General features: G+C 44.3%; 1 protein-coding gene across 20 annotated transcripts in view; it reads right to left on the bottom strand.

Moving 5' to 3' along the window:
- Positions 1 to 20,177, bottom strand: part of TACC1 (transforming acidic coiled-coil containing protein 1) — a 130,683-nt gene that overhangs the window by 77,257 nt on the left and 33,249 nt on the right. For 4 of the 20 annotated variants that reach the window (XM_025393272.1, XM_025393279.1, XM_025393289.1 and 1 more), the window contains exon 1: positions 18,506 to 18,670. The exons of 14 other annotated variants lie outside the window; for them this stretch is intronic. In XM_025393272.1, the coding sequence (XP_025249057.1) occupies positions 18,506 to 18,582 (77 nt within the window). In that variant the 5' untranslated portion in view covers positions 18,583 to 18,670. Of the gene's footprint in view, positions 1 to 18,505; positions 18,985 to 20,177 lie in introns of those variants that run through there. 2 more of the 20 variants (XM_025393271.1, XM_025393286.1) reach the window with 2 other exon arrangements.

Here is a 20,177-nt window from a genome sequence, read left to right as displayed (position 1 = left end):
TAATCTTGTACTTTGTTTTAAAAGTTATTTTGTTTTTGTTTTCTTTTGAGATGGAGTCACGCTGTGTCGCCCAGGCTGGAGTGCAGTGGTGCGATCTCAACTCACTGCAACCTCCGCCTCTGGGGTTCAAGCGATTCTCCTGCCTCAGCCTCCCGAGTAGCTGGGATTATAGGCATGTGCCACCATGCCCGGCTAATTTTTGTATTTTTAGTAGACATGGGGTTTCACCATGTTGGCCAGGCTGGCCTTGAACTCCTGACCTCGTGATCCGCCCACCTCAGCCTCCCAAAGTGCTGGGATTACAGGTGTGAGCCACCATGGCTGGCCTTTAAAAATATTTTTACAGCCTAGGCAACATAGTGAGACCCCATCCCTTCAAAAACAAAAACAAAAAAAATTACCCTGGTGTGGCAACGCACACCTGTAGTCCTAGCTACTTGGGAGGCCGAGATGGGAGGATCATTTGAGCCCAGGAGTTCAAGGTTGCAGTGAGCTGTGATGCTACCACGGCACTTCAGCCTGGGCTGTAGAGTGAGACCCTGTCTCAAAACAACAATAAAAAACGTATTTTTAAATACCTTTACTGTTTAAGGCAAAATAGTACATATGTACATTCATTCATTCATTCATTCATTACACAAATTTGACAAATGACCAAGCTTTGCCAGCCTCTGCTGAACACTGTGTTGAACAAAAGAGACCCAGTTTCTGCCCTCATAGAACTTGCATATGAGTGAGCTTAGTAAGCAAACAAATAAATATGTAATATATAAGTTGTCACATATGAAATATAAAAATTGCAGGGGGCTCTGAGAATGGCTAGTGGAGGGCATCGGTGGAGATGTCAAGGGAGGTTGCTCTGAGGAAGTGACAGGCTGAAGCCTCAGGGATAGGCAGAAGCTGCCTGGGTGAAATGTAGGGTAACAGCGTCCCCGCCTCAAGACACTAAGGACAGAAGCAGCCTCCAGTTTCAAGCAAGCATGGCTGAAGAGCAGCTGCTGGAGGGAGGAGAGGGGCTTAGGCTGGTGAAGCGGGAGAGGCACAAGGCATGACAGCCTAGAAGACCATGTTAAGGATCCTTGTCTCTGAAAAAGTGAATTTTTGACAACACAGGCAGTTCAAAGAAGAAAAAAACTTGCCCATAGTATTGTCTTTCATAAATAGCCACTGCTAAAATGTTGGTGAGCAATATACCCTTTTTTCCCTCTTTTTCAAAGTACTTTTTACATCTGGAATTGAAATATTTATATTTTTCTATTAATACTTATAATCTGTCTTTCCCTACTAGACGTAAGCTCCATGAACACAAAGTACCTTACCTGTCTTGTTTCTTCTGCTTAATATTTGATGGCTGAATAAAGATTGCAAATCTCTCTCTTACATACACACAAGCATGTACTTATTTGGACAAATGGAACAACAGATAGATAGATGGATAGATAGATACTTTTACACAAATAGTGAATAAGTACTCACCTCTAGCAAAAGACAATATGCATATTTAAATATTTATTGATTTTATTAATATTTACTGGTATACACATTAATATTTATTTAATTAATAGAAATATTAATATGTAAATATAAAATATTTTTATATTATATTAATATTTTAATTTATTTGATAAGCATATTAACATTTATGTTAATGTTTAAAATAATGAATTTTTTTTTTTGAGACGGAGTTCCATTCTTTCGCCCAGGCTAGAGTGCAGTGGAGCAATCTCGGCTCATCACAACTCCACCTTCCGATTTCAAGCAATTCTCCTGCCTCATTCTCCCAAGTAGCTAGAATTACAGGTGCCTGCCACCACGCCAGGCTAATTTTTGTATATTTAATAGAGATGGGGTTTCACCATGTTGGTCAGGCTGGTCTCGAACTCTTGACCTCATGATCCGCCTGCCTCGGCCTCCCAAAGTGCTGGGATTACAGGCATGAGCCACCGCACCCGGCCTACTATTTATTAATTTAAGTATACATTTTGTCTTTTGCTAGAGGTGAGTACTTATTCAGGTTAAGTATTAATACAACAATAAACCTTAATTATTAAACCTTAATATTATAAACCTTAATACAAACCTTAATCAATAGAGGTGAGTACTTTATGTATGTTTAAATATTTATTAATTTTATTAGTATTTATTTATATTAATACATAAATATGTATTAATATTTAATGTTCATAATATCAATTTATTGTTTCTCTTATTAAGGAATAGTAATATTTAAATCAGTATGTTAATTTATACGAACATTATTAATATTTATTAACATTTAAATCAACAAATTAATATTTATTGATATAACTATACATACTATCTTTTGCTAAAGGTGAGTACTTATTCATTATGCTGCTTGTTTTCTTCATAAGGTTCTGCTCTCCGTGGAGGAAGAGGAAACCAGGATGTGCAGCCAAGTCCCGTCCTGACCCCTCACTGGGATCTGCCTCTCTGCAGAACCCACGTGTGCCTCCTTCTCTTCACTGCATAACATGCCTTTGAGTGTCTGTACAGAATTTGCCTGACTTGCTCCCCATGGAGGGATATTTAATGGGTTTGCTGTTCCTCATTATAAATGAAACTGTGATGAGCAACCCCATGCATATGCATCTTTTCACACACTTATCATTTCTTAGAGTAAAATCCTAGAAGTGGGATTGTAGTGTCAAAACAAGCACATTTTATATTTTGATACATATAGCCAAACTGCCCTCTGGAAAGGCTGTACTCATTCACATTTGTAAACACAGTGTATGAGATAGCCTTTCCCCTAAACCTTAATCAATACTGAGTTCAGTCAATCTTTTAAAACTGTCAAATGGGTGAAATGATAAGCCACCACCAATGATTGCTGGTCTTATTTGAACATGTTTATTTCTGAAGTTTGAATGTGTTTTAATGGATTTATTGAAGGATTGCCTGCCTTCCTTCCTTCCTTCCTTCCTCCCTTCCTTCCTTCCTTCCTTCCTTCCCTCCCTCCCTCCTTCCTTCCTTCTTTCCTTCCTCTCTCTTTCTTTCCTTCTGTCTTTCATAAATGGAGTGTTTAAGTCTTTTGCCTTAAACAGCAGTACTCAATGTGTGGCCCCTGGGCCAGCAACATCAGCATCACCTGGGAACACCTTAGAAATGCAAATTCTATAGCCAGGCATGGTGGCGTGTGATTGTAGTCCTCGCTACTTGGGAGGGAGGCCAAGTTGGGAGGCTCACTTGAGCCCAGGAGTTGGAGGCTGCAGTGAGCTGTGATTGCACCACTGTACTACAGCCCGTGCAACAGAGCAAGGCCCTGTCTCAAAAATAAATAAAGTAAATAAAATAGAAATGCACATTCGTGAGCTCCACCTCTACTGCATGAGAAACTTGGGGTGGGCCTGGCCATCTGTGTTATAAGAAGGCCTCTAGGTGACGCCCATGAGCACTTATGTTTTCTTTCTCAATCATGTTGTACACCCTCACTCTCTTACACAGAAACCTGTCTCCAACATCCAAACTGGAGACAAAAGCTTTTGATCAGCAGCAAGTTCAATTATTTCCTCCTCCAAATGGTACTTATGGACTGAACATCATTTGCTATTCCCTTTTGTCCACAATATCCTGAAACCCCTTAACAAACCTCGGAAGTGTATGGTGTCATGAGCGCCAAACTCACAGCCAAATCATAGCTGGAAGAGGGATTTTCTGTCCTTGTCTGCCTCCTGTCACCCCCCATCTTCCATCCACAATCCACATTTTCTCTGAAACTCTAGGGACCTGCGGTTTGGAGATCATGACTCCAACCCCCACTCCAACGCAGGGTTGGGCAAGTGACTCAGGCCTGACTGAAGAGCATCTCCCACCCCTGTCTCTCCGCGTCTCTTTCCCAATACAGCACTTGGTTTAGCAAAGGGCACAAGACCCAAGCCCATCTAATTCATGTCTCCTGACAACCTCGCCAAACCTTTTCAACGAACCAGCAAGGCGGGCATTTCCATCAGTCCCCGGCCTCTTGGTTCAATAATCCCCTTTATTTAAGATGCTGTGTAAGCCTCACGCTGACAACTGGTAGAGGCATTCCCTGGGCTGGTGGGTGCCAGGAATGGATATGTGAGACCGTGAGGCAGCATTCCTCAGCCTGGTTCCGCGGCTCCTGGCCCATCTGTTTGGCAAAAAGCTGCTGAGAGATTGCCAGAATTCACTCTCCCTCCACAACACCATCAAGGGCCACATTAAAAGAGTTCCCCCGACTCTCAGGGATACAGAAGAGACTCCTGGTGCTGGAGTCCTTTTCTTCTCCCGTAAGAAAGAAGCTGGCTTTTTTTCTTCCCCAAATAAGATATTCAGAATCATTTTATCTCCAGACAGCCACATTAATTAAAGTCAGTCATTCAAAGGCATCTATCGCGCAACTCTCAGCAAGAGCAGGGCACTCCAAGGGCACTGCTCCTCTCTGAGTGTGACATACAAAGCAGGCGCGGCACAGACCGCAGCCTGCGAGGAACTGATTCTTTCACAGATCTCAAGCCTCTGGTGATGAAAGTCGAAGAGCTCAACTAGGACCAAAAAAGGAGAGAACATGATTCAGCTCCCAAGAGGGTTTCCGAATGTGCGAAGGGGGAGAGCGCGGCGGAGGGGGCCTGGGAGGGAAAACCCGTGGGTGGCGCCGGGACCGAAATCCACACTCCCCAAGAGATTGTTCAGAAGGCAGGAAATGTACCGCCCCTAGGGAGATGTCTGCATGCTGCTAAACAATGCGGCATCAAAACCTCTCTGCTTCATAAAGGGCGTGAGAAATCGTGGACGTGACACTGTCAGCTAGAGTGACACCACAGGGCCTGAAGAGGGCTCTTAGCTCAGCAGGGAAGCCACGGGCTTCCGACCTCTGTGGCCAAACCTGCGCTGCTGCGTGAGGAAGGATGGGGGAGAGCCAGAGACTGCAGCGCAGGGAGCATTCGTGTTCACACTCACACACACGCCACGCCACACAGAGTCTCATGTATACACACATACCACTCGTATGCACAGTCACACACGCACCTCCCCAGCAGTCTCACATATCACACACCCCCATCCATACCCAGTCTCACACACATACACCACACACACAGTCACACACACCACACAATCACACACACCACAAACCCTCACCCATACCCAGTCTCACACACACACACTACATAGTCACACGCACCACACCCCGACCCATACAGCCTCACATACATACACGCGCCACACACAGTTACACACACCACACCTCCAACCCATACACAGTCTCACATACACAGACACACAACACAGACAAACACACACCACTCACCCTCACCCATACCCAGTCTCACACACACCACACAGTCACACACACCAAACATCCTCACCCATACCGTCTCACACACACACCACACACACACACACCACACACCCTCACCCATACCCAGTCTCACACACACACACCACACACACAGTCACACACACCAAACATCCTCACCCATACCCAGTCTCACACACACACACACCACACACACAATCACACACACCACACACCCTCACCCATACCCATTCTCTCACACACACACCCCCCCACATAGTCACACACACCACATTCCTGACCCCTACAGCCTCACATACATATACACACACCACACACAGTTACCACACCCCCAACCCATACACAATCTCACATACACACACACCACATACACAGCCACACACCACTCACCCTCACCCATACCCAGTCTCACACACACACACCACACACAGTCACATACACACCACACACCCACCTCATACAGTCTCATACACATACACACACCACACACATAATCACATACCACACACCCCCACCCATGCAGTATCACATACACCATACACCTAGTTACACACATACCACACACACCCCCCACCCATACAGTCTTACATACACAAATACACACTACACATGTAGTCATACATACCACACCCCCAACCCATACACAGTCTCATACACATACACACACCACACAGTCACACACACCACACACCCCCATCCATACACAAGTCTCATGCACACACACACCACACACCTAGTCACACATATACCACACACATCCCCATCCATACAGTCTCACACACACACACACCACACAGTCACACACACCTCCCCCACAACAGTCTCACACACACACCATATACCTCCACCTCCACAGTCTCATATACACACACCACAGTCTCTCACACACCACACATATCACACACCCCCACCCCCACAGTCTCATGTACACATATACACCCCACACACATAGTCACACACACCACACACAGTCACACACACACCTCCCCTGACAGTCTTACATACACAGTCTCACACACACCACACATCCCCACCCACACATTGAGTCTCCTGTATACATACAACCACACACACCACACCTCCCCCTCACTCTCATATAAGCCCACAGTCACACACACACCTCCCACACACAGTTTCACATATATATGGTGACACACACATATTGCACATATACCCCTCAAGGTCTGTGTCTGATACACACACACACTCAAGCACTTCAGTCCTAACACACAGCTTCTTGCTCAGCCCCTGGACCATTCATCCAGGGGTATGGAATCAGTCAAACAAGCACACAATTATCAAGGATGGAGGAGGACAAAATTGAACTTTTGACACTCCCGTTCCTTCTGCTGTGCAGCTTCACCAGCCAGAAGCCGTAGCAGCCACCAGAGGGCACCAGAACGTTCCAACACACCGTCCATCAACACATTTGCATGTGAAGAGAATTTCTTCAACATTTGTATTTCTATAAATACAAAAAGTCACAATGAGTCCCCTCTGCATCCAATGCAGGGTGTTTATACTGCAGTTTAACCAGCGGATACAAATGAACAAGCACTGAACGACTGCAGAAGGGAGACTCCCAACTTCTCAGAAGCTACAGAAAGTTCTCTGTGAATCACAGGATTTGAAGACACACCCCTGAGAGGCAGGATCCCGGCCAGCAGAAGGAATGAGGTGTCAAAAGGTCAATTTTGTCTCCCTTCCCTTCCCTTCCTTTCCCTCCCCTCCCCTCCCCTCCAAGACAGGATCTCACTTTGTCACCCAGGCTGGAGTGCAGTGGCACAATCTCAGCTCACTGCAGCCTTGAGTTCCTGGGCTCAAGAGATCCTCCCGCCTCAGCCTCCCGAGTAGCTGGGACCACAGGTGCCGACAACACACCTGACTAATTTTTTTAAAAAATTACTTGTACAGATAGCGTCTTGCTATGTTGCCCAGACTGGTCCCAAACTCTTGGGCTCAAGTGGTCCTCCCACCTCAGCCTCCCAAAGTGCTGGGATTACAGGCGTGAGCCACCGTGCCCGGCCCCTAATCTATTTTCTTTTCTCCTACGTGTACTATAAATCAGTATCTGAATGGCCCTGTCGTTTTATCCCACCCATCAAAGGAGTTGACTGAAGAATCTCTTGCTTCCCACCAAGCCAATCCAAGCCAAAAACTTAGTGGATGGTGGCTGGCGCCCCCTGGTGGCAGAACAGAGCCCTCCACCTGGCAAGAAGCAGGAAGGAGATGGAAAAGAGGTGAAAGAAGCCCACTCTAGACTTTACTCTCTCTCTCTCTTCTCTAGACTCTACTCTCCCTGTCTCTCTTCTTCCCCCTTATTGCCAGGTATTCCTGAAATTTGCGCACATCTCTTGGTTCTAGTCTTGTCCTCAAGAGAACCTGCCATTCTCTGCTTTGGGTATCAACTGTGAAGGGCCCAGGTTATAAGGACTTGACCTGTGTTCCCAAGTGCTGTTACTATGGCCCATGGGGCACTTATTAGGAATCACGGCTTCACACACATCTGCCCGGAAATGCCACCGCCTGAATATCATTCAGTCATCAAGGGGTTCGACGGCCTTCTGAGGCCAATGGATACACAGGTGTGAAAAGGCAAAGGAAGTATCAGTCATCTTCCTACCTTCATATCTTGCCCAAGCTTTCCTAGTTTTGTTTTCTCAAACCCCTATTTAAGAAAAATTTTGATGTAGCCATAGAAACATAACATTTTGCCGTTGTTAGGAAAGCAAGACTCATAGAGAAAAATACTTCAGCAAAGAAACCCAGGAGACTTTCGGTTCTGTGTAAAAGCAATACAGGATTTCTCTATAGCTATTTAGCTATAGAATGAGCTGGACAATGTTTTCTCAAACATTTACTTCCCTGAAACTATCTTATCAGTAGGAAATAGCCATAAAAACTCCTTTTCTAGTAGATAAACAGAAGCCTCTACTGGTTAATGAGTTTCCTGGGTGGCAGAAACACTCTGGAATTGACTGGTAATTTGTGTTCTCTGCTTCAGCCAGGTTCATCAGGACTGAAACCTAGCTCTGTGGCCTTAGTTTCTCAACTTTTCTAGGCCTCAGTTTCTTCATCTGTAAAATGCAGATAATAATGTCTATTTCATGGGATCCACGACAGGATTAAATGGGATAATAGATAGGTTTCAGGGTCTCTGACAGTCCTCATTTCACATATTGTGTATATGTGTATTTTCACAGGGAAAGATCCCTAAGTTTGATCATATTATCAAGGGATCTCTGAACAGTTTTCAGAACTATTGCTGTACAGCAAAGCATCTTTGTAAGGTTTCTGGGAGCTCCCATCTTTACCAGTGACATTCCATGCCGTCAGGTTTTTATGAGAACATGCAGAGTATAAGACAGATAAATAGGATGGGTTTTCTCAGAAATGGAACTACTCTACCTTCCAAAAATAGACAGGACTCTAATGTTTCTATGTAACATTCCCAAATTTTAGGAGGCTAAATATAATGTATTTTGCCTAGAAGTGTTATTAATATCATATGTAGCAGACATATAAGATTTATAAAGATAAAACTGTAGTATTGTGCAATTGTATAAACAATGAAAAAATTACATCCAAAGTATCTGTTACAGTAAGCCTTCTGGGAATGAAGCAATGTCACAGTAAGGGATCCTTGTGGATAGTCACTCTTCAAGGGTACCAAGTCTCCACAAATAAAAGTAAAGGAGCTGGAAGATAAAGGAAGAGCAGAGAACAGTGGTTCATCATTTGCCATTCCTTATATTAAATCTGCTGTGCTTTATGTCCTATTATTATAAAAAATAAACTCTAAAAACTGTTCCTGAAAAATGTATGCCTGACAAAGCATACTGATGACCGACAGCATTTGAAGGTGCCACCATTTCAGCAGAGGAAGTTAAAATGCTTAAAATGCAACCTTCAGATGGACTGAAAATTGATGGTTAAAAAAAAATCTATGAGAAAAGCTCAGTTATAGATGTCCTATTTTTTTCCAGCTTCACACATCCCCCTCCATTCACAAGGTCATTTCCTCTTGTTTGACTTTTCGGCATATGTCCTGTCTGCAGTATTATAAACAAATGTTCAGATTTCATACGTCTAGAAATGCTTTCTTCTGCTCATGTAAATTCCCACATACATAATAATGTTCACAGTGTCTAAACATAAAAAGGCAGTCAATTAATACTTGTTGAATGAAAGAGAGTGAATAGAAAAAAATTAACATTAGTTCAATGAATGGGAATAAAAAGACAAAAACCATCAAGGGAAAGCTGAAAACCAAATATCTTCCTGACTAATAAAGGGGCAGTGTTAGCCTTGTGGATATTCGTGTGTGGACAACAGTCTCCTTCTTTAGAATCAGAAAAAACTACTTGTCATTCAAGCAAAGAGAAGAAGAGATCCAGCACTTATCTGACTTCTGGATGAGACTCAAGGCTTTCTTGGGAGAAAAAAGCAAGATAAAGATTATTTTCCATAATATAATTAGCACACAGGTTGGAGGGGAGGGACAGGTATGTAACTTCATACCAAGTTCCAATGATCTGAGGAGTTTCTCACAATCAAATGCCCAATACGTGTGTGCTTGGAGGAGGAGGAAACTCTTGTTGGCCTAGACAAAGAGGAGGTTTAATGTGGCAGAAATAAAATTACACATTATTTAAAAAAAAAAAAAAACCATCAAGAGTTAGAAAGAAAGAGAGGTTATGATACATAATTTTTTTTTTTTTTTGAGACGGAGTTTCACTTTGTCACCCATGCTGGAGTATAGTGGTGTGATCTCGGCTCACTGCAACCTCCATCCCCCCAGTTCAAGCGATTATCCTGCCTCAGCCTCCTGAGTAGCTGGAATTATAGGCTTCTGCCACTATGCCCGGATAATTTTTGTATTTTTAGTAGAGACAGGGTTTCACCATGTTGGCCAGGCTGGTCTCAAACTCCCGACCTCAGGTGATCCACCCACCTTGGTCTCCCAAAGTGCTGGGATTACAGGCGTAAGCCACCGTGCCCGGCCTGATACTGAATTTTTTAAATGGTATTTCAAAGTTGTTGGCCAGGCTGGTCTCAAACCCCTGACCTCAGGTGATCTGCCCGCCTTGGCCTCCCAAAGTGCTAGGATTACAGGTGTGAGCCACTGCGCCCGACTGAGACCTTAGCATTTTCCTAGCACATGGTAAGTGCTCAATAAATGCTAGCTGGCTTCATCATATAAAGATAAAGAACTCTTACAAATAAACATGGAAAAATTAATATCTCAGTCAATAACAGGCAAGGAGAAATAACAAGAAACTAAGGAATTCAAAATGGCTAATAAACATAACCTTCTCTTACTAATGAATTAAAAAATTAAAACAAGATTGCAATTTTTTTTTTTACCAAGTTGATTTAAAATGATAATGCCCGGCATTGAAAAGGATGCTCTGGGCCAGGTGCAGTGGCTCATGCCTGTGATCCCAGCACTTTGGGAGGCCGAGGAGGGTGAATCACCTGAGGTCAGGAGTTCAAGACCAGCCTGGCCAACATGGTGAAACCCTGTCTCTACTAAAAATACAAAAATTAGCTGGGCGTGGTGGTGGGCGCCTGTAATCCCAGCTACTCAGGAGGCTGAGGCAGGAGAATCCTTTGAACCAGGGAGGTGGAGGTTGCAGTGAGCCGAGATCACACCATTACACACCAGCCTAGGTGACAGAGAGAGACTGCGTCTCAAAAAAAAAAAAAAAAAAAAAAGAAAAGAAAAGAAAAAGAAAAGAAAAGCATGCTCTGAAACTGTCACTGTATGAAGTGCTGGGAGGAGTATAACTTGGTATTAATTGGGGGGAGGAGGGAAATTTGACAATATATAGTAATATGTAGCAAATTTTAGAATCTTGCTATACATTATTTGATCCTGTAATTGAACTTCTAGGAATATATCCTAAGTTATTACTCAGAAATGTACAAAGAATGACAAGGATGTTTATTAACTGTGTTGTTTATATGAGCAAAAGTGATAACCAACCTAAATATCAACCATTTAGGAAAAAAATTAATTATGGTATGTACAGATAATGAACCATTAAGCTAGCATTAAAATCATATTTTTGAATTCAGTAAAGTAATATGGAGAAATGTTTACAATGTTAAGTGAAAACATGAGAATACAAAAGACATATCATAACTCCATTTTTGAAAAATATACTTGGTGGACAAAGAGAGACTATAAAAAATGTCCCAGCATGTTAACAATTATCTCCGGATGATGAGATTATGGGTGGTTTATTTTCTTTACAATTGTGATATTGTAAATAATGTATCTGGTTTCTGACTCCATTTCCTGGCATGCAACTCCTAAAATCCTTAGATCTCCAAAGTGATGTCTTGTTTATGCTAAAACAAAATGAGGCCAGGCATGGTGGCTCACACCTGTAATCTTAGCACTCTGGGAGGCTGAGGGGGGAGAATTATTTGAGGCCAGGAGTTTGAGACCATATCCTGGGCAATATAGCGAGAGCCCCATTTCCACAAATTTTTTTTTTTAAAAACAAACAGCTAGGGATGTTGGTGTGCACCTGTGGTCCAGCTACTCAAGAGGCTAAGGTGGGAGGATTGTTTCCGTCCAGGAGTTCAAGGCTTCAGTGTGCTATGTTTGTGCCACTGTACTCCAGCCTGGGTGACAGAGCGAGACTCTTGTCTAAAAACAACAACAACAACGACAACAACAACAAAAACAAATGAGATACCACTTCGCACCCATTGGGATGCCTATTTAAAAACAGCAACAGAAAATAACAAGTGTTAGAATGTGGAAAAATTAGAGCCCTCATGCATTTGTTGGTGGGAATGACAAATGATGCAGCTACTATGGAAGACAGTTTTGTGGTTCCTCAAAAAGTGATGTGGGTTATCACATGATCCAGCAATCCAACTCCTAGGTATATACTCCAAAGAGCTGAAAGCAGGGACTCACAGATGCTTGTATCCAGTGCTCAAAGCAGAATTGTTCACAAGAGCCAAAAAGTAGGGCCAGATGTGGTGGCTCATGCCTGTAATCCCAGCACTTTGGGAGGCCGAGGCGGGTGGATCACTTGAGGTCAGGAGTTTGAGATCAGCCTGGCCAACATGGTGAAACTTTGTCTCTACTAAGAATACAAAATTTAGCTGGGCCTGGTAACGCATGCCTGTAATCTCAGCTGCTAGGGAGGCTGAGATAGAAGAATCACTTGAATTTGGGGGGTGGAGGTTGCAGTGAGCCAAGATCACGCCACCGTACTCCAGCCTCAGTGACAGAGTGAGACTCTGTCTCAAAAAAATAACAAAAAACAAAACAAAAAACAAAAAACAAAAAAGTCAAAAGGTGGAGACAACTCAAATGTTCACTCACAGATGAATGAATCAACAGAACGTGGTATATATACACAATGGATTATCATTCAGCCATAAAGAAATTCCGATGCATGCCACAACATGGACACACCTTGGGGGCATTATGCTAAGGGAAATAAACTAGTCACAAAAAGACAAATACTGTACACTTCCACTTACATGAGGTACTTACAGTAGTCAAATGTGTAGAGACAGAAAATAGGATGGTGGATGCCAGGGGCTGGGGGAAGGAGGAGTGAGAAGTTATTGTTTAATGGGTACAGAATTTCTGTTTGGGATGCTGAAAAAGTTCTGGAAATGGGTAGTGGTGATGGTTGTCCAGTGTACTTAATGCCACTGAATTGTATACTTAAAAATGGCTAAAATGGTGAATTTTATGTTATGTATCTTTCACCACAATAAAAAACAACAACCAAAAAGCACCCACAGTAGCCAGAGTGAGCTTCCTCAGAAGGGGGCCCTCCATGTGCCATGACCAGGTGGACGGCACCAGTGCATTTCCAGACCTTGGATTAGCAAATTCATGCGCCCTATAGCCCACCCTGGCTATTAACCAACTTAGACTTCAAATAATCCACTTCCTTATCTCAGAACATCAGCAGCTATCCTCTTTTTTTTTTTTTTTTTCGTTTCTCTTCTTGATTTTTATTTTGTTTTTTTTTTTTTTAAGATGGAGTCTCGCTCCATCACCCAGGCTGCAGTGCAGTGGCGCAATCTTGGCTCACTGCCACCTCCACCTCCCGGGTTCAAGCAATTCTCATGTCTCAGACTCCCAAGTAGCTGGGACTACAGGCACACCACCATGCCCAACTAATTTTTGTATTTTTAGTAGAGACAGGGTTTCACCATATTGGTCAGGCAGGTCTCGAACTCCTGACCTAAGAAATCCACCAGCCTCGGCCTCCCAAAGTGTTGGGATTATAGGCATGAGCCACCACGCCCAGGCTCTTCTTGATTTTTAATACTTGAACCACGTACCAGCTGAGAGAGACTGTGGCGGGGAGTAGCAGTGGGGGACAGTTATCCACTACAGCTAAAAGGCAGAAGAAATTGTGGAGCAAAACGATGCTGAATTCCCTCAGGGTTGCACTCTTGATAGAGTATCTATCTTACTTTTTAATGGCTTGCAGAGAGGAATTTTTCTTCCCATTATTAACTCTTTTTCCTATTTCAACTACCCTCATAGTCTAGAAGTTGCAATATCTAAACTCAGTAGATGCAAATAATTCCCTTGTCATGCAATTCAAACCGTTTCCTTCGGGATTGGCTTCACGGGAGATGGAGCCAGCCAACATCTCCTAAAAATTATATACTTCCACATGTCTTGGGTCCCTTCTCCAGGTTAAATACTACAAGTTAATACAATTAATACTCCAAGTTAAATACAATTCTTTTACCTTTTCATCACAGGGTGGTTGCTCTGGGTCTTCTCCACAAACTTACTCTAAATCTCTCTCTTAATTATACACTAAGACATTTTCACATGGACATTTAAAAAACTTCTATAGCAAATGGGAACTGACATGCTTTTAATGACAACGAATATTTTGTGTTGAGAAGGTGGTAAACAATATTATAAATCTGAAAGCAGTGAATTTACAAATGTTGCTCCCTAAGTTTAGTTATTTTAAGTCATATTTTCTTGTGTCTAAAACCTCCAAGCCAGTACCTCCCGCTTAGTGTCAGGGACATGTGTCCCACAGTGACGTGCTCATTAAAAGGCACTTCAGCCTAGCTGTTGCTGACTTTGCAGTTCACTAGAATATCACATAGCCTGCACCTAATTTACTTGATCAGAAATTCAGACGGCAAAATCACTGAAGACGTCAGAAACTCCTCCTGACTTTGCTACTGACCTTTTCATTATGCTAAATTCCAAACGCAAACGATTGGTCTGGAAACTTAACTAGTAAGAATTGACAACAGGTGCAGATCTTACATTCCAGGCAGAGAAGGTAAACAACAAATGCCAGATGAGTTAGTTACATGCCATATTCCCCAATGAATCACAAGTTCTGCTTTGTCTCATCCTTCAAATCTCTCCACAAATTCCCCACTCCCCACTACTCATAGAAAACCTACCTTGGCCACATCGCCAAAAGATAAACAACTAAGGAATGAGTGATTTCAAACATTTCATCAAACTATCATATTCCCAAATGCATTTCCATCCTCTTGGTAGTACAACTTTCTGGAAAATGAAAGTGAAAAATGAGGAAAAATTAACTCAAAAAAGTTACTGCCTTGCTTTTCTCACAGGCTTTGTAGAATTGGCACACAAATCAAACTTCCCTGGAGAAGAGACCCTGTCTTACTCATGAATATACCTTCCAAAGAGCCCAGCATAGCTTCTAGTTCATGGGTACATATATGTGCAAATGTGTTCGTAATAACTATGTATTGCACACTCATTAAGTGCTGGCCATTGTGTTACTAATATACACCACTTCAAAAATTAGGTCTGAGGCTGGGCGCAGTGGCTCACGCCTGTAATCCCAGCACTTTGGGAGGTTGAGGTGGGTGGATCATTTGAGGTCAGGAGGTCGAGACCAGCCTGGCCAACATGGCAAAATCCCATCTCTACTAAAAATAAAAACTAGCTGGGCATGGTGGCATTCGCCTGTAATTCCAGCTACCCAGGAGGCTGAGGCAGGAGACTCACTTGAACCTGGAGGTTGCAGTGAGCCGAGATCGTGCCACTGCACTCCAGCCTGGGTGACAGAGTGAGATTCCATCTCAAAAAAAAAAAAGGTCTCATTATTATTGCCATTTTTCAGGCGCAGAAATTTGCCTGACTGAAGAGTTAAATAACTGTATTTCCAATGTTTCCTGAACTAACCTCCTAAGTGATCTAGCTGGGGTTACAACCCAGGTCTGCCTGACTCCACAATTTCTGCTCTTAATCACCTTCCTTTGTGGCCTCCTTGAATAAATGAAGTGAAATTTCCACTAGCTTTTACCAAAGCTGGCTCATTGGCTTCTTGGGTTTGGAGAAGGTTAGCAGCTATGCTTCTCAATAATAATGAATTGTATCTTAAAATCAGACATTTCTTTTCATGTACATATATGCTTGTTTATATTTCACAATAGAGTCCTTGTAAGAGAGATTTAATCTAGTTGCTTTTAGTACCTGATTAGATTATTCTGAAATACAAATTGTGAACATTCTGAAACATACTTTCTCCCTCAAAAGACAAATGCCAGCATTGATGTATTATTCATGTGACTTTTATGTATTTTTTTAAAAAAAGAACAATAGATTTTGAAAAGGCTACAGCCTGAGTAGGAGAACTTCCCTGAGGTCAGCGTTATCCACGACAGCCATATGTTCGGCAGGAAGTCTGTAGCCGGGTAACATTAACAATGAACCTCCTACTTTCTTGTATCCTGGAGAGACTTGTCGCTTGTACATCTGAGCAAGGCAGAACTTGGATAAAAAGCATCCTTTTTGCTTTTCATGTATATTACAGGTTGGAATCTTGCATTTCTAGAGTCTTCCACCTGGGCATGCCAAATGATTTGTGAGGCTGCCCCATTGAGCAGAATCTACACATGCAGATGAGGCCAGTTATCCCAGTACTGATTGCATGTGTTTATTTGCTTCATGTATTCACTTGAGTAGGGAAGGGCTGTATTCCTAGGCAAAGACCAGGGATGGGCTTTCATTTTGATTGTTTTTAGGCAAGCTCTGCAAAATATTGAAGGTGCATGCAGAGCCTCAATGAAGAGAGAGATCCTTTATACATGTTTACATTATACAGTTAAAACAAGTAGGTTGCCAAGCCATTGGATAATTTAACAACTGATAACACCCTAACAACTGAACCCTACCTCGCATCTTGAGTTTATTTCTTCAGCATACCATCAGTAAATGACTCCATTATTTACTTTCAAGTTACACAGTAAACTTGGCCACACATTTACAAAAAATAGTCAACTTTCATCCTCAGCTAAAAGAGTATATTGCTCAGAGATAAACTATAACTTATTATTCATATATACATGATTTTATGTCAACCTCAGAATAGCCTGTGAAGTAGATATTGTTATCATTCCTGTTTCACACATAAGGAAACAGACACAGAGGGGTTAAGGAACAGATAAAAGATCTCCAGCATTAAGGAGCAGCACCTAGAAATTAAACCCATGGCTCTTTGCCTCCCAAACTCTTAACTTCTTCTCAATGTTATATTGCCTCTCACATTTGTTTTTTGCAAGTTAAATTGACTTTGGCAATTTTGTCTTATTAGCTACTAAGCATTGCTATTGCAGATTTCCTCCCTATTCAAACAAAATTAAAGGAAAAAGGAGGGTGTGCTCTGCCAGTTAAAACAAGTTTTGATTGTTTCCTAGGATAGTTCCAACTCTTGGGCGGGAGGCAGCTGCAGCATGAGCTCTGGGGTCCACCACTTTCTAGCTGTGTGACCTTGGAGAGGTTACTTGATCTTTCTGTGCTTCAGTTCCCTCACCAGTAAAATGAAGACAGTAACAAGAACAATAATAGCTCAGCGCTATTGGGGGTTAAATAACATGTGGGGCATTTAGAAGTGTTTTGCACATGTCACGTGCTCAGTAAATCTCAGCTACTTTTTTTTTTTTTTTTTTTTTTTGAGATGGAGTCTCCCTCTGCTGCCCAGGCTGGAGTGCAATGGTGTGATCTTGGCTCACCACAACCTCCACCTTCTGGGTTCAAGCGATCTCCTGCGTCAGCCTCCCAAGTAGCTGGGACTACAGGCTCATGCCTCCACACTAGGCTAATTTTTGTATTTTTAGTAGAGACGGGGTTTCACCATATTGGTCAAGCTGGTCTCGAACTCCTGACCTCAGGGGATCCGCCCCCTTCGGCCTCCCAAAGTGCTGGGATTACAGGCGTGAGCCAACCACGCCCGGCCTCAGCTATTCTTATTAATAAGCTGCCTGAAGTAAGTTTAGATTTGTGAACATTGGTAACATTAGGAGCCACAATTAGCACTTGGATATTCGGAAAGCTACTTTGCCTTGAAAAGATGATTCAAAAGCCCTCCAACAGTCCAGACTGCTTTTGTGATGGTTAAGCGTATCTTTCTCAAACTAAATAGCTTCTACATTGGCTGAATTAAAATAAAGAGTATGGATTCCCTGACACTGCTGCAATTCCAAAACACGCATGCATTCCAAAAAATAAATAAATATTTAAAGACTATTTGGTTTCCAAATAAATTGTTATCGCCTCTCTGTCTATAAGCATGGACCATCTTTCAAACCGTGGAACTTGCTCCTAATCACGTTCTCTAAAACTTTCCCTTCACAGCTTTCATTACAGTACTTGGTGTCCCCAATTGTTGCTGTTCCAGAACAAAAGCCTAATTGCTGCTGCTACAATACTGCCCTTTTTTTCTGAGATCATCATGAAGCCCTTGGAGCAAACAAGAGAGGGAGTTCTTGCGAGCAGCAAGCACTGCGTCAAAATTCCTGGACCCCGAGGGCCAACGCCAGCTGCGTTTTGAGACTTGAGTGCCTCTCTCATAGTTTCACCTCCCTGCAAATAACTCTGTCTTGTGAATGTTTCAGAGCTCTTTAGGACACGTGCGTTTTCTGCTTGGACGAGGCCGGGGTCCCCTTGTCTCGCCGGTGCCGTGTGGACTGGGACAGGACCACGGTCTCGCCCGGACGCGATCAGGTCGTGGTGGGGCAGGACGCTCCCAGCCGGACGCCCCCGGGGCCCTGCTGACCAAACCCGGAGCGCTCGTGCCCCGCTGCCGCCAGCGGGAACCCCACCTTCCCCAGCCTTTCTGGGACGGACCCCGCGCGCTCCATCCCTGGCTGGCACGCAAACCCCCAAAGGCGGCCCCTGGAGAGGGCTCTGGGACTCACGCGGTCTCCGTGGGTCTCGGGTGCCTCTCCCCGGCGGGTTCTCGGCCCCTCGGGGTCTGAGAGTGGGAGCCTCCCATGGCGCGGAACTTGGCGCCCGGGCTGCACCCGCCTGTGCTGGGCGGCGGGCGGCTGTGCCCAGACCCTGGGCGGGGAGGCGGTGGGGCGGGAGGAAGGGTGGGGCGAGGGAGGGCGGGGTGGGGCGCTGGGCTGTAGGGTCCCCGCCGCTGGTAAAGCGGGGAAGGAGGTGGCTTCAGATGCCGCCAACTTCTCCGCAGATTGCAGGGCCCCGCCGGTGCGGGCGCCTGGAGATGCGGAGCGCCTGGGGCGCGCAGGGCTGCGGGGAGCCCGTGAAGCGGCGCCTCCTCGTCCGGCAAAGGAGCCCCTAGCAGCAGGTGGAGGGCGCGAGGCCTGCGGGCGCCCCCGGGACCCCGCGATCCGCGGACGTCGCCCTCTCCGCCCGCTGGGTCCAGGGCTGGAAGGGAAGCGGCGGGAAGAGGCCCCGGGAGCTGCTGTTCAGAGAAGCAGCAGGAGGGGGCGGTGTGTGCCGGGGTCGGGGGACCCAGGCGGCCCTGCAAAGGGCGTGGCCTTTACCCCAAACCGCTTCTGCCTCCTGGGACGGGAGGGAGGCCTGGACTGCGCTGCACAGAAAACTGGGTGCATCCTGGTTCTGCCTCCAACTAGCTGAGTAACTTGTAACGAGTTATTTCACCCTTTCTGAGGCTTGTTTTCTTTATCCGTAAAACAAGGGAGTATGTTCATCTTTAGCTTTTAGTGTCCCTTTAGGCGCTGACAACCAAGCAATGAATTTTCCTCCAAACTCTGTAGTAAGGAAAAAACAACCAACCAACCAAAACCTATCCCTATCTCATCTGCGATCCAGCTGCACCTAGCAACTCCCTTTAGAGCATCTCTCATGCCCTTCCTCACCCATTCCTGCCTCCCACCCACCTCCTCTCCAGCCACCTGTCCTTATTCTAGCGCTTTTTCCAGCAGACTGGAATCCTTCCCCAAACCTCCGTTCTATGACACCATCCTGCATCTTAATGTTACATCTTCTTTGTTACTGCCTGTCTCCCTCGCTAGAACGTAAGCTCCATGAAGACAGGGAATCTGTTTTGATTTCACTGTTCCTCCAACATGCTTGGCACAGTGGGCGCTCACAATTGTTGATGGATGCAGGCATCCTACACCCGTGTTATCACTGTCCTTCCCAGGGTTCCTATAGCACTTGTTAACTATGCTAACGAAGCATTTACCATCTTATTTTATAATTATCTCCTCATGGCCGGGCGCGGTGGCTCACGCCTGTGAGTAATCCCAGCACTTTGGGAAGCCTGGGGGTCGGGGGATGGATTCCCTGAGGTCAGGAGTTGGAGACCAGCCTGACTAACATTGGTGAAACCCCGTCTCTACAAAAATTAGCCGGGTGTGGTGGTGTGCGCCTGTAATCCCAGCTACTTAGGAGGCTGAGGCAGGAGAATCGCTTGAACCCGGGAAGTGGAGGTTGCAGTGAGCCGAGATCGCACCACTGCACTCCAGCCTGGGCAACAAGAGCAAAACTTCATCTCTAATATAATAATAGTTATTATTATTATCTCTTCGCTTGTTTATCTTTCACTGGAATATAAGTTCTTTTTTTTTTTTTTTTTTTTTTTTTTTTTTTTTTTGGAGG

This window comes from Theropithecus gelada, chromosome 8, assembly GCF_003255815.1.
Source record: "Theropithecus gelada isolate Dixy chromosome 8, Tgel_1.0, whole genome shotgun sequence".
Lineage (NCBI taxonomy): Eukaryota > Metazoa > Chordata > Mammalia > Primates > Cercopithecidae > Theropithecus > Theropithecus gelada.
This window is presented reverse-complemented; position numbering and strand designations above follow the sequence as displayed.